This window comes from Xiphophorus maculatus, chromosome 3, assembly GCF_002775205.1.
Source record: "Xiphophorus maculatus strain JP 163 A chromosome 3, X_maculatus-5.0-male, whole genome shotgun sequence".
NCBI classification, from domain to species: domain Eukaryota; kingdom Metazoa; phylum Chordata; class Actinopteri; order Cyprinodontiformes; family Poeciliidae; genus Xiphophorus; species Xiphophorus maculatus.
This window is the reverse complement of record NC_036445.1, coordinates 24,039,598-24,057,012: the sequence shown is the minus strand read 5'-3', so window position 1 is coordinate 24,057,012 and position 17,415 is coordinate 24,039,598. Positions and strand designations below refer to the sequence as shown.

At 40.7% G+C, this 17,415-nt stretch overlaps 1 protein-coding gene and 1 long non-coding RNA gene across 4 annotated transcripts in view; one reads left to right on the top strand and one right to left on the bottom strand.

Annotated features, from left to right (window-relative positions):
• LOC111608113 overlaps window positions 1-2,796 on the bottom strand; it is a 63,228-nt gene extending 60,432 nt beyond the window's left edge. The window contains exon 1 of one of the 2 annotated variants that reach the window (XR_002752542.1): window positions 2,689-2,796. This is a non-coding gene — a long non-coding RNA (uncharacterized LOC111608113). The remainder of the gene's footprint in view (window positions 1-2,688) is intronic. The other variant, XR_002752543.1, reaches the window with a different exon arrangement.
• Window positions 1-6,864, top strand: part of cmtm8 (CKLF like MARVEL transmembrane domain containing 8) — a 36,845-nt gene extending 29,981 nt beyond the window's left edge. Inside the window, exons 2-5 of one of the 2 annotated variants that reach the window (XM_023330888.1) lie at window positions 3,779-4,045; window positions 5,110-5,283; window positions 5,545-5,664; window positions 6,760-6,864. In XM_023330888.1, coding sequence (XP_023186656.1) covers window positions 3,827-4,045; window positions 5,110-5,283; window positions 5,545-5,664; window positions 6,760-6,846 — 600 coding nt within the window. In that variant the 5' untranslated portion in view covers window positions 3,779-3,826 and the 3' untranslated portion in view covers window positions 6,847-6,864. Of the gene's footprint in view, window positions 1-3,778; window positions 4,046-5,109; window positions 5,284-5,544; window positions 5,892-6,759 lie in introns of those variants that run through there. The other variant, XM_023330887.1, reaches the window with a different exon arrangement.
• Window positions 6,865-17,415: the final 10,551 nt, after the last annotated feature.

Here is a 17,415-nt window from a genome sequence, read left to right as displayed (position 1 = left end):
AAACAGTCCAAGGGAAACACAGCTGCATGGAGTCGAGTCTCATAGGACGAGGTTCTACCTTTCAGTGAAACCCCCACATCATTTTATTTAGATCAGATGTCAGGACTGGTGGTTAAACAGGGAGGGGCTGCCCTCATGATTCCTGTGTGTATGTGTGCGCAGGGGTGGGTGTGCGTGTGTGTGTGTGTGTGTGTGTGTGTGTGTGTGTGTGTGTGTGTGTGTGTGTGTGTGTGTGTGTGTGTGTGTGTGGTTGCACTTAGCCAGCACATGCATTGAGGGATGTGGCAGATGTTGCAGAGGCAAGGATTAGTATGTGTGTGTGTCTTTAAGCGTGTGTTAAAAATATCTTTGCCACAGCGGGACGCCATGGCGGCCAATTACAGTGCAGCATCTGGGCTAGCACACATTTATTGGGGTGAGTCGGCGTGTGTGTAAATGTGAGTGTGTGAGGAGGTTCAGGCTGAGTTCAGGTTGCTCACATCTTAGCATGTAGAGTTTGAGAAACAGCTGCAGCATGTGTTTAACAGCGACGAGGCTTTGTGTCGGCGCAGCGCAACCAGAACTCACACACCATGAAAACGACACCAAGGGCTGTGGACGATTACAGGAAGCCAGCAGTGGATACATATGAAAAGGCAATGAAGACAATGGGGAGAATGGAAAAAAGGGAGTCTAAAGAAGGGAGAGCGGAGGAAGAAACTTCAGGGAAAGCAATTGTTTCCTGGAGATATGCCATGTGTCCTTCACTACACTCTCAGGAGAGAAGATTTAAAGATTTTTTTTTTGTTGCTATTCACTTCAAATCTAAACATTCGTTTTTAGATCATTTTCAGATTTTTCAGGACATGTGGCTGTCCTTTAACAAACATGTTATTGTGGCATCAGACTAGGCTACCCATAATTTAACTTAGATAACAAAGAAATGTCCATTTTCTTTTTAAAAAATATCGCAAAATTGTTAAGTCTTAATAGTTTTTCCTTTTCACAAAGTTTACAATTACTCATTATTCAGCTACAGTAGACTTAATTATCACACATCTGTGAGTGACAATGACGCAAATTGGCATTTTCTACCTCAGTTCCTCTCCTAGCTATATTAAATGTGACGAGAACTATGCGAGGCCAAGGTGGCGTGCAATCATGCACTATAAAAGAAGGGAAATAACCATTAATAACCTGTGCACCTCAAAGCCTTCTCTGGTATTTCATGGCATTAAAGGGAAGAAAAAAAACCCAATTTTACTTGGACTGCTGAGATTAAAACCGAGCTTTGTTTTAATTACTTTAAGGAATGCCAGAAAGAGGCTGCTGCAGGAGGTGCAAGGCCACTGATGAGGAGTAAAAACTGCTCCATTGTTATTAATTATGATAGGCACACAAGAGCAAGCTGGCCTCCTATGAGGTGTTCAGAGACTTTATGTGACCCACAAATCCCATTTATGTGCCGGGATTGATTGTAAAACACTATTTCATTCCGCTTTTGTCTTATGGAGTGAATATGCTAGATGTATAGGGTCTTCCAAAAGTATTGGAACAATTGGACGTTGTCAAACTTTGTCTTGTTTCAATGACAAATCATTTCATAGGGATTTTATATGCTAGACCAACATAAAGTAGTGATTAATTTCAAAGCAGACGGAAATGTGTATCCGATTTTCAACAGGTTTCATTTAATCTGATGTTCTCTAACAAACCTCTGCGGCCTTCACGGAACAAAGATGTCCCTACTGAGATTTAATCGCAAAAATACGATCCCTGTTTCTAAATTAGCTGACTTTGGTAGGTAATTAGTTTAGAATATATAGATCTGACCACAAACTTTTCAGATTTTTATCTGCAAAAAGTGTGGAAAAAGCCGACGTCCTCTTCGTTCCATGTGCGCTACTTTGTGCTAGATCATTTCAAATCACAATGTCTACGTTGGCAACAAAGCTTTAGGAACACTTGCTCAAATCACCAAAAGATTCAAACAAATGTCAACAATTCACACAAAAAGTGCTTTCAGGCTATCTTTTTCAGGTGTTCAGGCTCCACACAGTGAGAAAAGCTACTCTGATCCTTCATTAACACTGGAGAGAAGAAAAAGCATAGACTGCTACAGTGGGTATATTGCCGTACAATGCACAAAATGCCCAGCAGGGTAGAATTAGTGTATCAGCATAAGATAAAGCATGTAGAGACAGATAATGTATGGTCCATGCATTTACCCCCTGACCTCCACCCCAAACCATTGTAATCTGAATGCCTATTGCAGCAAGGACTGTGAGTCTCTGCATCAGGATCTGATTCATTTGTTTATAATTTTTAGTTCACTCTAATAGTTGCTTTGATATCTTGTAGTGAAATCACAGGTCAACTGAAGCTGCCTTCATGCTATTCCCATCTGCTTAGCACTACAAAACAAATAAACAAAACAGCAACAAAACACACACACACACAAGTCTGTTGCCCAAAAAGCAAAACTGTAACAAAAACATACATGGTCATGCATTTCACAGATATATATATAAGGTTGACAGTTATTGAACTTTCTTCCAAAGTGCAGCGAGGCCTTACAGGCAAAAAAAAAAAAAACCCCAAAACGCCTCTGTGGGTGGGAGTATGAAGTCACGGAGGAAATCACTTTTTTCCTTTGACTAAATCACAACAAAAGAATAAAAGAGTGAAAACAGTAATCTACATTCTCACCATGAAGATAATTAAGCAGTGTTGAACGCTTCCTTGGCTCCAACCTTGTGTCCTTTGTCCCTGAGTTCTGCCGTTTCCTCTGACATCAGGTTTACCGCTGTCCGTGTACAACTACTGCCCCCGTGTGGCGAAAGCTAGTCATTGTTTTCAACACTGCACTGCAGCAATGCCTGGTTCTCCTCAATATGAGCTTAATGCCAGGTCTCTTGTATGTGAGATCACCAACTTAAAGCCCTTTCGCTTACACTGAACTACAAGTGTAGCAGCAGCTGCAGCTTATGTCCAGCTGCAACTTTTCTGCTTATGTCAGCATCTGTAAGACTGCTTACAATGCAGCTCAATGCAACTTTGATTTTATGTTGCACCTTTCTGATATTGTTTGTTATTAAAAACAAACAATTGGATGGTTTTGAAGTAATCTAGTAGGAAGAACCCGGGTGATTCAGACAGATATTTCTACCTCAGACATTTTAAAAGTTCATTTTTAAATGATTTCTTTTCAATATCTGAATAACCTTGAAGCACTTTGTATTGCCTTGTTGCTGAAAATGTGCTATATAAAATTATTTACCTTTACCTAAGACCTCTATGCTAACAATACTGAAATCCATCAAAGGCGTCAGAGAGATTCCAACATACTTTTGATCGACTAGTGAGCAGCTATGTCTCATACAACAGAAGGTGAAACTGGTGTGTTTCACTGCTTCAAGGAAAGCAAGTTTGGCAATGTCAGCAAAGAGGAAAGAACAGCTTTAACAAGGAAGGGTCAACAAGTAGAGAATTTGAGAGACTCAGAGATCATTTAAAGCACTTGTACAAATTCTTGTGTAAGGACTAGTAACATGTTTTTCTATGTATGTTTTTATAAAATATAATTGCTATGATTTGTGATCTTACTATAGCTTTGTTGTTGCTATCTTAGCCATGTCTACCAAGCCAAAAAAAAAGTCTGTGACAAATGAAACCCGGTTAATGAAACGACACGACATTTAAACGGTATAAATGTCTCCATGCTGTGGACAAACACGGTCTGAGTAAAAAGTCTGAAACCTTTTCTGGCCTGTCTTGACTTGGTGCTTTTCAAATGTAGGCAGATGAAACCCGTTCGTTTGTGTTGAAGTTTCATCGACGGGTGTCCATGCTGGATTCCGGGGCAGGAACAGCACTTCCTGTGCTGCGGCAACACTCTTGGGAAAAGTTCACAGTCCCTCTGCGTCCCTGCATCATGGACAGGACGGCTGCGGCGCCGACCCGCAGGGTTTCCTCTCTGCCACAGTTCAACATCTCGACCTCCACGTTGGCCTTCGACCAGCATTTCACCACAAACGCCAAAGGGATACTTCTTCTGGCGGAGATAGTAAGTGTGACTTTTTAAGACTAAATGCAGTTCTGCTGTAAAGTCAGTGAAGATAGGAAGATATGACATTTTGGGATTTGGCATTAATTTTAATCTTCATATAGTAATAGATCAATTAATTACTTTCCAATCTGAAATATCTTATATGCTTATATGCATGCGAGCTACATAAACATATACAAATGATGTTAAATTGAAAGAATAAAGTGCAGATCTCAGTGAAGACTGAATTTAAAGGGGCAGTATTATGTGTTTTCCAGCCGCATAGTGCAATTTTATAGCACAATAATGTAACTATATTACCTCCAGTTGTTATAAAAATGCAACATATATCAAATATGACTTAAAAAAAATTGACTTTGTAATTTTACGCCTTAAAATTGGGCCTCCGTCTCTTTGAGAAGCTTTTGAGATCTTTGGCACTCAATTAGAAAAACACAGAACTCAAAGGGAAACATATTTGAACATTAACCCTGGTGTGAGAAAAGTCATAAAAGCGTAGAAGCAGTGTTTCTATGAAAACTGGAAGTGAACCAAAAACAACAAAGCAAATCAAGTCTCTGTCCTTTCTTTCCCTCATTGTCTCTCTTCCTCTTCAATTCAGCCGGAGGGGAAAAAAAAAAAAAATCCTGGGCAGCTTTTCTCCAAATACAGTCTGGCTGGCTGCCACGGACCGGACCGGACGGGCATTCCACACATGATGCAATACAAGATGAAATTCTGTCAAAAGCAGGATTTTTTTTATTTATTTTTTTTTTACATTAGGCAATTAAATTCCCAACGGAGGCAACTGTGTTTGTGATTTCCCTTTAAAATAAAACCCACAGTCAGACAGAATCTTCCGGTGATATGAAACATCCTGCAGGAACTTTTTGTTGGGAAAAGGGAAGGGTGTGGTTTGTTTCATGGGGGGAAAAAACAATTAATCACTCACTGCCACCATTAAAATGATTTGAGAGGGGGCTGGGAAGAGTCGACAGAAGGCTGTTTCGACATGAACAAATAAGACAGAATATCTGTGATGAATCCCTGATGTGGTTTCATTTGTCCTCTCCTCTCTGCAGCTGACTGGCATGTTGGTCTGGATCCTGATTGGCGGCACCGATTACTTCCGCCTGTCAACTCTTTGCTGGGTGATGTTTGTGTCCATCCTGCTTTGGATTCTGACCATTTGCCTGTTCATAATTTATCTCACCGGAGTCCACAGCAGGATACCGCAGATCCCCTGGACGACGCTGGTAACCCTCACACACCAAACACACACCCACGCCCGCACACACACACACACACACACACACACACACACACACACACACACACACACACACACACACACACACACACACACACACACACACACACACACGCACACACACACACACGCACACACACACACACACACACACACACACACACAGTCTGGCTCAGTAAATCAACCGAATCGGTTCCACTTTGGCGTTTTATTTGCGAGCTGACGTCTCTGTGCTTGCCTCCTTTAGTCGCTGTGTTTCAACTGCGCTGCTGCTGCTCTGTATCTGGTGACAGCCGTGGTCGAGGCTTTCTGTGTGGGCCAGGCCACCAGGGGGCGACACAACTACAACTGTTGGGCAGCATCAGCAGTAAGCGCACAAATGTCAATGCGAGCTCTTTTAGTCTTTGCTTCGTTGTTAAATAACTTAAGGCGAGGCTGCGCGTGGTCTCTGCGCGATCCTAAAGTCGATCAGATGATTTTGACGGAGGCCGAGCGTGGCCAACTCACTGCTTCCTGGATGATGAAAAACATTCTCCCTCGTTGCTGTGTGGATTTCCTGCAATGTTTAATGTAGGATAACAGATAATAATCATCCTCATAACAAGTTAGCGCTTTGTTAAATTATTAGAAACAGACAGTTAGAGTCTGTCTGTCACAGTCACAAACACAAGGGGGCGCCCACTCCCCACTAATTCAACCTTCACATGGAAACATCTTCTATCCTACATCCCAGATCTGCTTAGATGAATTAATCAGGGATTGCTCTCTGTTCCAAAATGAAGTCTAACATCCAGCAGAGAAAAAGTTTTTGGCCCCCAGTGTGGTTTTGCAGACTTAAACAAAAAACAAACAAACAAAAAAAAAACAGCTGAAGACATCTTTAAAGATTGATATTTCAACAGCAGCTACAATGGTGTTATTTATGTGATCTTTTATTTATGTTTTACCTTCTGCACTTCTATCATAGTCTTTAATTTAAGAGTCTGTTGGAAGAAACTGACTTCTTTTTTATCTTTAAAGATGCTATAAAGAAAGTATTTATTACCCCACTGAGATTGTCATTGACATTTTCTTTTGCTTGCCTCATTTGGCCCTGCAAGCCATGCCACCCTAAGCAGAAGGTCAACTCGCTCAAACCAAAATTACCCGTACCGCAATGGCTACCAGTGCGGACCTCCTGAAAAAGACATGTAGGCTGTAAAAAACTTCATGGAGGCCGAAGATACCGAAAAATGTTCTAGAAAGTTAATGGACCTGATTGTCTCCTATACAGCGAGAACCTGAGTGAAAATAAACCAAGCTACATTGGTCAGAGAACTGTTCTCTTCTGGAAAAGTGGACATTTTATTGGTTCTTTGATTGTGGACACATTTTTCTTCTTGTTAAAAAACGTGTTTGTACCTTTCAGAATTTACGTCAACCCTTGTTTGTCTTTTCGCCTTCAAATCCTTTCTGCTTTCAGTTCTTTGCATTTCTGGCCACACTGTGCTACGCAGGAAGTGGCTACCTGAGCTACCGTTTGTGGAAAACCACAGAGGAAGAACAGTAAGACCTCTTCAACAGACGCTCAGAGAGGAGGAGTGGACAGCTTCTTCATCAACCGACGCCGCTGACGCCAGAGTTGAGGAAGTTCGCCGACAGACTAAAACGATATAAAGAAAAAAAACAACAAGATTTATGGAGGAAAACTGGATTTTCAGTATGTTTGCATAATTTTCAGATTAGTTACTTTTCCTGCAATGTCTATGCTTATTTCATCCAGTAGATTTTGAATACAATTACAACAAATCGGGCAGATGTGAACAATGACTCTTTTCACTTCCTCGCTGAATAATAATAATAATAAAAGAAATAATTATACCTTGAAATATTTTTAGTCATTTATGCAGCATACTAAAATACATTATTCATCAGCATCACTCATAATCTTGTAGCTATTTCATAAAGTTTGTATTTCTGCCTTGTGTTGCAGCAGCCTGAGCTCTGCGCTGTGAATGAAACCCACAGCTTTGTGAGCTTTTTTTTTATTACCGTTTGGTTGATCTATCAGATACAGTTCCAATAAAAATATATCCAAGTTTGTGATTGTAGTATGAAGGGATTGTTAAAAGTTGAACGGGGTGTGTATACTTTTACTAGGTAAATTTAAACAGGCTGCCACGTTGCTGGCCCAGACCACAGAGTGTAAGCAGGACAGAAAACACGCTAAAACCCTTCAAGCAGAAGTCATACAAGTACTCCAAAGAAATATTATTAAACACTTGTCATAAATCCAATTAAAGTCACAAGTTCATCTTCTGACATGTTCTTTGATTGTATTGCATTAAAGATATTTATGAATATTTGACAGTCCAGCTATTAGGATAACAGCTTCAAGAGTAAATTGACACTTTACGTCTGAAGTTTGATGAAATCTTGTACAGTGATAATAGTTGACGTAACCATATGCACCGTTTCAACTCGAAGTGCAAACCTGTAAAGTGTTACACATCACAAGTAGATGTCACTGTTGGGCTTGAGCTATTATTGGGTTTCCTGCTTTTCTTCGCCAGTAGGGGCAAGTTGGTCGATTGGCTTTATTATTCTATTTCCCCAATGAGGTTCCATTCATTCGTTCATGAGTCAACATTTTAATTGTCAATAAATAACTCAAAGAAATATGGTCAGGAATGCTTTAGGTAGTTGAAAAAACAAGACTTTTTCAAGCTAGATGTGTGGCCATTGAAATGAGTTTGAAAGTATTTTAAATGCTTCATCACTCATGAACAAGACACCGAGATACTTGAAGAGCGCCACTAGGACTCAGGGAGCAGTTCGCCTCTTTCAGGCTGCGAATCGTGACCTCAGAGAGGAACGCACTCTCATCCTGCTCGCCTCACACTCAGTTCAAGGGACAGAAACACGTGGAAAAAGCAAAAAAAAAAAGTTTCTTTGTACAGGTTTCCGCTGCTCTTACGGATTTTCTGCCTCTATTTCAACGACAGAAAAAATTACAAAATGCAGTGTTCATCGTGGTCACCGAGGCATAAATTTAGGAAACAGGGGGGAAAAAAAAGAATATTTTCTGCTTTTTCTTTTATGTTTAAATTTGTTTTCCTTTTATTGGTGTTAACACATGCCATTCCCTCTGTTTTTCTGGAGAACAGGACTCCTTCCTCGGAGCCTGGCTGAGTTTTACTCAACAGGAAATAAAGAAGAGTCAAATGTTGACCGGTGAACAAACTTTCGCAAAGATGTTCATTTTAAAACCAATGATAAGGGGTTGCTGTGGTGGCGCGGGGGAAAAGCACAACCCATGTTGTACCTTAGTCCTCATGCCAGTAGTCGCAGGTTCGATTCCAGGCCTGGTGACATTTGCCACATGTTTTTCCCCTCTCGTAACCCTCCTTACTGTCAAACTACTTTCAAATAAAGGCCACTAGAACCAATAAACACCAAGAATGTTCCAGTTGCACTTAAAATTTCCGGTGGTTTACCCACACATGTTCCCATGATGATATTTAACGCCTCAGTTTTGTTGATGTTTTAAAATCTGGATTTTTTCTTGTTAGATATGCATAACAAGAACGAGAAGATGCAATATACATCTTGCACTATCCAGTTTTTAAACTAACAAAATAGACTATTTCTGCTTAATCTCATGGGGTTTTGTTTACATGCAAGATTAGATGATTGTTCCCACACCAGGCCACAAAGTGCTCCACCAGATCTCTGTACTCAGCCTCTCGTCTTCCTCTGATACTCACAACAACTGCAGAGTCGTCTGAATATTTCTGTAGATGACAGAAGTCTGACTTGTGCTGGAAGTCTGAACTGTAGAGAATGAAAAGAAATGGTGAGAGTACAGTGCCCTGTGGTGTTCCCATGTTGTTGACCACCTGGTCAGACACACAGTCCTTCAGGCTCACAAACTGTGCTCTGTTTGTCAGGTAGTCACAGATTCAGGCGATTGTTGAGGCCTCCACCCGTGTCTTCTGTAGTTTCTAACAGAGCAGATCAGGCTGAATTGTGTTCACTGCACCTGAGAGTCAAAGACCCTGATCCTCACTGTGCTGCCTGCTTTGTCCAGATGACAGTGGGTTTGTTGAAGCAGGTGTCTGATGGCATCATCAGCTCCAACTCCACGGCGATATGCAAACTGCAGGGGGTCCTGATATGTGATCGTCTGTTTACTCAATTGGGCCGCCAGGAGTCTCTCCAGGAACTTCATGATCAGGGCAACAGGTCTACCGTCGTTATGACTGATGGGTGACTTTTCTTCGGTACCGGAACCTGGCAGGATGTCTTCCACAACAACGGAACCTCCTCTTGGGTCAGGCTAAGGTTGAAGAGGTGCTGCAGAATCCCAGCCGACTCAGAGAAAGTGAACAGAATCTGACCCAACTGGACCTCACAGGAGCTATTTTGTCATGATGATAAGACTGATGATAAGGCTGTGTCATGGCACCCGACCTCCAGGATTTCGCTCCTGTCGGCAATCCACTCATGAATAGTAATTCCACGTTTTCCCTCAGATTCCAGACAGACATTTAGAAATCCAAAACACACACAAGACAATGTGAAGACAAAGTTTAGCCGATTATGTCTTTATCAACTTGAAATTCTTTCAGAATGTCCTTTAAGTGGTTCGATTTAGATTAGTTGCTTTTTATATGTTTTATGTTTATTAGCATGAGTGAGATATTACATCTCACTCATAAGCATGAGTCTTGCAATCTACAGACAGTGATGACAATGTATTTACTTACATTATATGGTAAAAGTGTTTGACACATAAACATTTAAAAAGCATTTCTCAGACTTTAAAGTTGTGTTTTTACTCTGTTCAAGCTTTCTATTAAGACTAAACAGGAAGCCGACTTAGAGACATGAAACTGACCCAACAAACTTGCCAAGATTTCACAATAGCAACATGCAAGACCCTGCAGTGCTGCTGCTGCTGCTCTGGCCTCTTTTCTCGCAGCTTCACCGTTTCTCCGGTGTTTAAAACTTCTTATCCAACTTGTTGACACCCCCAAAGTGTGCTGCATCGTTATGAAACAGCCCTTCTCATTGGGTCTTTGGGTAAGTAAGTATGCTTTGTTCTTAAGAAGAGAGAAAGTCTTTCATAACTAAAAGAAAAAAGAAGAAAAAAGAATAAGCAAGAAATCATCTGCTTACATCACATTTTTAAGAGGGATTACTTCACTGTTACTAATAATAAATGTGTTGCTCTTCTGAAAACAGCATGCAGCAGGAAAAATGAAGGAAATTATTTGTGGCCCCGTCATATCTTTTCACAGAAAGTCTACAAGCATGAGCGTAATAAATGCAACTCTTAACTCCATGGTTAGAAGGTCTAACATTTTAATACGTAATGCAGCACATGCCAATAAAAGAAAGCTTGACAGTGTGAAAGTGTGGCACCAGCATGAGCCTTTGCCAGTATGTCTATTAAATTGTGCAAGAAATCCAGGAACGCTTCCTCAGCGAAACAGCGACTTCACTAAAGGACCTCAGCCCGTGTTTCTGGGCTGGTTCTACTCTAATAAATATTGTTAATCTTCAACCGACATTTGTAAGTTTCAGCTAAAATATCCCTGACCTCCGCTAAAATACGTGTCATCCGTGAACGCAGGACAGAAGGACCTCTGTCTGATCTGGCCTGGCTCCAGGCGGGTCAGTACGTGAAACACACAAGGCGAGAGCAGAACACACAGAACCCAGCAACGCAGCGCAACGCCATCAAAGCCTCGGCCGGCGGAGGAAGGCAAAGAGTGAAATTTGTTTGTGCAGGTACCTGCAAGTGTGGCTACATGAATGAGTAGGATGTACTTCCCACACACTGCTGGTGATTCACATCATGAAAATGTTGTGGTTTTTTGTTTTGGTGGCTGCGTGTTAACAGTAGAGGTCATAACCACTCCTGGCGCTTGTCACATACCACAGATATTTCAGATAAACTGCTCTAATACACACAAATCTGTATTAGGGAATTTTTTTCCACACCTCTGGATTGTGGAGGGTTTTGTAAACTAAGTCACCTTCAACACTTTTCCCTTCACACACACACACACACACACACCAAAACACGCCCACAATGGAAAGCATTCCACCTTCTTTCTGAAACAAGGTACAGATTGATTTATGTATGGAAACCTCTGCCCACCTGACCCACCGGTGGTGCCGGTGTTGGAAAGTATGAGAGCAGCTTTACATTTGTTAAAAAAAATAAGAAAAAAAAAGCTTGGTGGCTGCAAGGCCACGGGATCCCGAATCGAAGACTGACACGTCGAGTTAAACAGAGGTCCATATAAGCAAACTACATGGCAGCAGCAAATATAGAAGCAGAGCAGAATGCTGGCCTAGAACTTCTCAAAGTAAAGTCCAGTCTGGTCTAAAGTCCAGAGGTTATTCAGCGTGTCCGTGGCTGATTTTGGCAGGGCACCAGAACGTAGATCTGATACGTTTGTAAAGGTTAAACTCAGACCCAAAGTAGACTGCGGAGCAGGGAGCAGACATCACGTTTTAAAGCAGTTTAAAGCCAGTTATCGCTGCAGATAAAACAATAAAACCCAAATGTGCTGCGAGCGTGGAACGTGTTGAACGTAACAGGACAGAGAGACTCTCTTAGGACAAATAAATAAATGAAAAATCCAAAAACCTGAAGTGGAAAATCCAAAAGTCTTTCAGTCTTTGAAGAGAATGTCGTTTTATTGACGATGAAGTCAGGACTCTGAAAGGGTCGCCACAAAATACCAGTTATGTTGGTCAAATTAAAATGCTAAGTCACATTATGCCATCGGTACGGATAATTACCACATTTTGCATTTAATGTTTCATTCATAGCATCCATTTTTATTATTACCCCAAACATGTGTTATTGCACTTCTATATAAATATTTACAATGTAAAAAAAGTGCAAAGGTTTTTGACATAGGCTTTGCATAAACCCCTATAACCACTGTTGGAGATCCAAATCATTAGCTTAACTTCCCCCACCCAAGAAAAAAACAAAAAACATGTTGCTGTGAAGACCTCTGATTCTGTCTAATCGAACAAAAATGTAGTTGGAGAGAAAGATGAAAGAACAATCTAGATAAGCAGATTTATATAGAAATATGATTTGAAAAGTCAAAATTATTCTGTCTTCCTGTGTCTCTGCCATTAGGCCAAATTTGTGCAAGTTTCTGCATTTCTTTGGGAACCAAATAAAGACGACTGGCTCATCTAAGATGTTTTCCGTCCAGAGTTTGGAGAGCCCTGCTCCAAACTGTTCAGGCAGGTGTGGAACATGGTGCTCCGGTCAGATGAGGCCAAGTCTTTGACCAGATTTTAATCAAAGAAAAACCTGTGGCAAGACTTAAACATTTCTCTCTGTGCTCTTCGTCTACATCTGCAATTCAGCTGTTTTGCAAAAGAAATTTCAGTCTATAGATGCATTTCTTCAAAATCCGGCAGGGACATTTTCCTGCAGCTGTTCCAGTGACGAAGATATTGTCCGAATATTCAAACTATCTCTTCGCAATATCCGCAAAATTGTTTTCTTTCTAGCTTTTTACTATCGCTCATGTTTGTGGTGAGAGGCCCACATTGTGATAAACAACCCAACACTCTGGTATCTTTTTACTGATATATGTAAAAAGTTACTAAAATGGCTTGCTGGATATTAAATCATAAAAGTATCACAATCATAAATAAACTCAAATAAATAACCTCCATAAGGCCACGTTCAGGTAAATGTCAGCATTGGCAAAGAAATGCTTGAAAGACAGAAAAAAAAAAAGACTAAAAACCTGTTGTGGCCTCTTTTTTTTTTATCTCAGCAAAACAGAAAAGCTGGCAGTCGATTGTGGATTTATTCAGAATCTGAAAGTTTTATTTTTTCTTTATTACTTCGAGTGAAAAGTGACGAGAATTGCTGCGGTTCAACACTTGCTTTCATCTCGCACCCATGGGAATTTCTCATGTTCTGCGTGTGCTGAGGGAGAGGATGCCACAAGAGTTGGTTTCCGCCCTCTACAGTAGAGCTCACCTACTGACAGCGTCTAAGCTTCATGTGAAGATATAACCTGCCACCCAATAGAGGTGTAACTAATTAACCCCGACTGACCCGGTCAGAGCCGTTATGCTGTCGTTGCATCTAAGTCAGTCGTCTGCTGAGCGCTGCTGGGACGATTATGTCACTAAGTGGTGTTAGGTTTAGTAGTTTTGTCAGAAGTTGCTGAGTGAGAGTTGGACAGGCTACATGAGTCAGACGGTGATAAAAAAAAGCGTGACGGAGAACATTAAAGCCAGTCAATACACTCTTTTTTTTGTTGTTGTTTGTTTTATAACTCCAAATTCCAGAATGTTCTGGAAGCTAAACCTTTATGGCGTGAAACTAAAATCCAGCCTTTAACAGCAGCTTATGAGAAAAAAAATAAATCCTGCAGAGCAGCAGTTTCTGATCCAGTACAAACCAGTTTCTGAGCCCAAAGATTTACTTCAGCGATTTAACCCTCACTACTTTTCCATCAGGTTGAAGAAGGAAAGAGGGGAAAAAACCCCAAAACAAAACAAATAATCTCTGCTTATTAACAAACAAAATGGAGGAGAGTCTGAACCAAACTCACTAATCTGCACATAAGTTGGATTTATTTCAATTTTGGACTTTATGAGATTAGAAAATGAGACTTTGGAGTGAAAACAAGAAAAGTAGTGAAACTGCAAGCATCGAACCTCGCAGCAGATTTGAGAAATTAACTTCCCACAGTTTGCACATGCAGGAAGGCTTGCGAGTCTTGGCAGCAAACCTCTCACGGACTTTCGTACAGCTGGACATCAATGTCGGCTCAGTTCAGCTTCTGGTCAGTGTAAGGCATTGATTCTATCGCCTTTTCTGACTTAAAAATGTTACAGCGACATCTGACAATTTATGCTACTAAAAGCAAAAACTGTCTCTGCAGAATATAATTTGTGTTTTGGAGTCTGTCTGTTGAAATAAAGCTAATATTTTTGCTACATTTGCATTGCAGCAAAAAGACATTTAAACCAGAAGCTTAATGGAAAGCAAGGGTTAACTTGTGCTTGAGATTTAAGGAGTTTGAAGCCATTAGATTGATTTTCTTCTCTTTTTTTCTGCAGCCTGAGTGATTAGAAGTGGACTTTTTCCTAAAACAAACAAAATGAGGATTTGACCATCAAAGATATATTGTGAAACTTTGCCACAGTCCAAATGTGAGTTTTTTCCCCCTTGTTTTTCGCTGGGTCTCAAATCTCTTTTTGAGTCTTCATAAAAGGGGAAGAAAGCAATTTTATATTTTTCTTTTGCTTTGGTTTCCTAGTCGGCTTTTTTTTTTCTGGCTCTCCATGTCAAGATTGTGGGCTGTTGATAACGCACGTTACAACCACAAACTGTGATGCGTTGCATTGGGATTTCATGAGACAAACTGAAACAAAGTAACACATATTCTGTATTTATCCAGCTTTACTCGGACGCCCTTAAACTATATGACTATGTTCAACCAATCACCTACAGTAGGCTCACAATCAGATGTGTGCAGTTTAATATCAGTATGAATACAGCCGTTCTGGGAAGGCCTCAGAGGTTTGTCAGAGAAAAGGGAACAAACGGCATCATGGAGGACGGGGAACGCAGCGGTCGGGTCAGGGAGAGAGATGGTGGGAATGTTTCGCAGTTATAGAAACAAAATCTCACAAACTTTGAACATCTCGCAGATTTCAGATGTCTAAACTGTCCGACTGGACGAGGAGAGCATTGGTCAGAGAGACAGGTGGTAACTCTGCTGGTGGGAGAACCTGGTAACAAAACATCTAATATTTGTGAACTCAATAATTTGAGCCCTTGTGGAAGAGTGGACAAACGAAAGAAAACCAGAGTCCCATTTTGTCACAGAGGGTTCATGGGAAAAGTTGAGACGAAAATGTACGTTTTGCTCAATTTGACCATCTGTGGAGCAGTACATGTGCTTAAACTGCCTAGTCAAAGTCCAGACCTGAATGGAATCAAGAAGCTGTGGCAAATCCTAAAAATGGCTTTTCACGAACGCTCTCAGTCCAACCTGAGTGAACTTGAGATATTTTAGAATAATGGGCAAGAAGATTCTCCAAACTCCTCAAAAATATAATTTACCTTCCACTTCACAATTATCGGTCAGTTACTTGAAATTCATGAACATTTGACATTTACAACAACCTTCAGGTGCAGAAGCACACATTTTGATTTGGTTTTATTACACTGTAAAAAAAAAAAACATCTCTAAAATACCGGCAGCTGTGGTTGCCAGAATTTTTACCTAATTATCTGGTAAAATTCTGGCATTTCACCGTAAATTAGAGACGTTTTTTTTGTTGTTTTTTTTTAACAGTGTAGAGATCCTGTGAAACTGTGCGGTCTTTGGTAAAACATGAGAAACTAGAAGCCAAATGTTATAACTATGGCCTGCTATATAATCTTCTCAGTCTTTATTGATCTTAAATCTTTGGTAGAAATATAAAAAAAATAAAATCTAGACTCAAATTTGATAAGATGCTTGAGAAGTGTACCTTGTGATCCACATGACGACATTTTGTCAAAACAGGCAGCCATAAAAGAAACATTTGAAGTGCTCTAAGAACAGGATAACTCCTTGCATTTTCATTCTAGACTATCAAACTCCCTGTTTAGGATTGAATAATAATAGCAGGTGGTGGATGGTTTCACGTAGAGCCTGTGGTGGCGACTGGAGGAGAAGCTGCTCCAAGTAGAAGAAAGAGCGGATTTCCTGGATCTGGGGGAGAGGTCAGTCATCCAGCCAAGAAAATGACAAATATTCGTTGTGTAACCACATCAGATTTACTTACAGAGGAATGACCTACACACAGTTCATAGCCCCGTTTTCACAGAAACACATTGACTTAAAGAGCTCCCCAAAATAGTTTTCTATCAAAAGAGCCAAGCGTCATGTGGAAAAAGTCGTTTTAACCAAGGCTTTTGATGCAGATCATGTGGAGGTTTTTAATGCCACGATGTTGTGGTTGGAGAGACAGCTCACAGATTTCTGTTCAACCCGTCATGGCAACACAGATGTCCAAGCTGTCCGACTGGACGAGGAGAGCATTGAGAGGCAGGTGATGGGGGGATGGGTGAATCTGGTAACAAAACATGTAATATTTGTGAACTCAATAATTCGAGCCCTTATGGAAGAGTGGCCAAAAAAAAAGCAATCGTTGAAAGAAAACCATGGAAAACCTTGAGACCAAAATTTACGTTTTGGTCTACATGTATAGTGCATACTTTTGTGTATGGCTCAAAAGTAACACATCACTATAAATGCAACTATTTTATAAGATTTTTTTGCATGTGCTCGTGTGTGTGTGTTATTGATCTTGTCTGTGTGACGGAATAGGCCCTATCCTGCATTGATCTTCCTCACTGTTTCTCTTGTGTAAGGGATGCCATGGCTGATTGTGACCCCAGATTGTCCTTCTGGTCCTTATCAAAAGACCAACAAAACTGTATGCTTAAGCACTGCTACCACTGCCCCAAATCCTGATACAGTGCTGCCACTGCGAATAAAAACGCCCTTATCTATACTGCTGTAATGATTGACTGATTCAGAAGGACTCAAAATCCTTATACGCTCAAATAGTAGTCTCTGGAAATTCACAAAGCTAAGACTCGTCAACAGCTTCAAAGTTGCTTTTGTAGGTTTACTGATTAAAACATCGCTGGATGCCGATCTTCATAATACTTGATCTATCTCTCTTGAAACACCAGTTTAGTCTGAACACCAGCGTTGCAATACTAATGATCCCTTCACACCGATTACGTCTGAATGGCAAGTATTGAATAATCGCTTGCCGACAAACGATCGACGCCATACTCGGCCTTTGCCGATCTGATTAAATCTCAAAGGTAAACACAGAGAGTCAGACAATGGAGCGTGCCGTATATCACGGGCCCCCCGTGTTTTTCGAACCCTCCCGTCTGAAAAAAACAAATGATCAATGATCTGAAACAGAATAAACAAAACGGCCGAGGTGGTTTTGACCTCAAAACCTCCGAGATGGGATGAAAATGTATTTCCAGACACAATCCCTGCCAACAAGGCTCGTTTCTATTTGACGCTGTTTTAGGAAAATCATAGGGAAATAA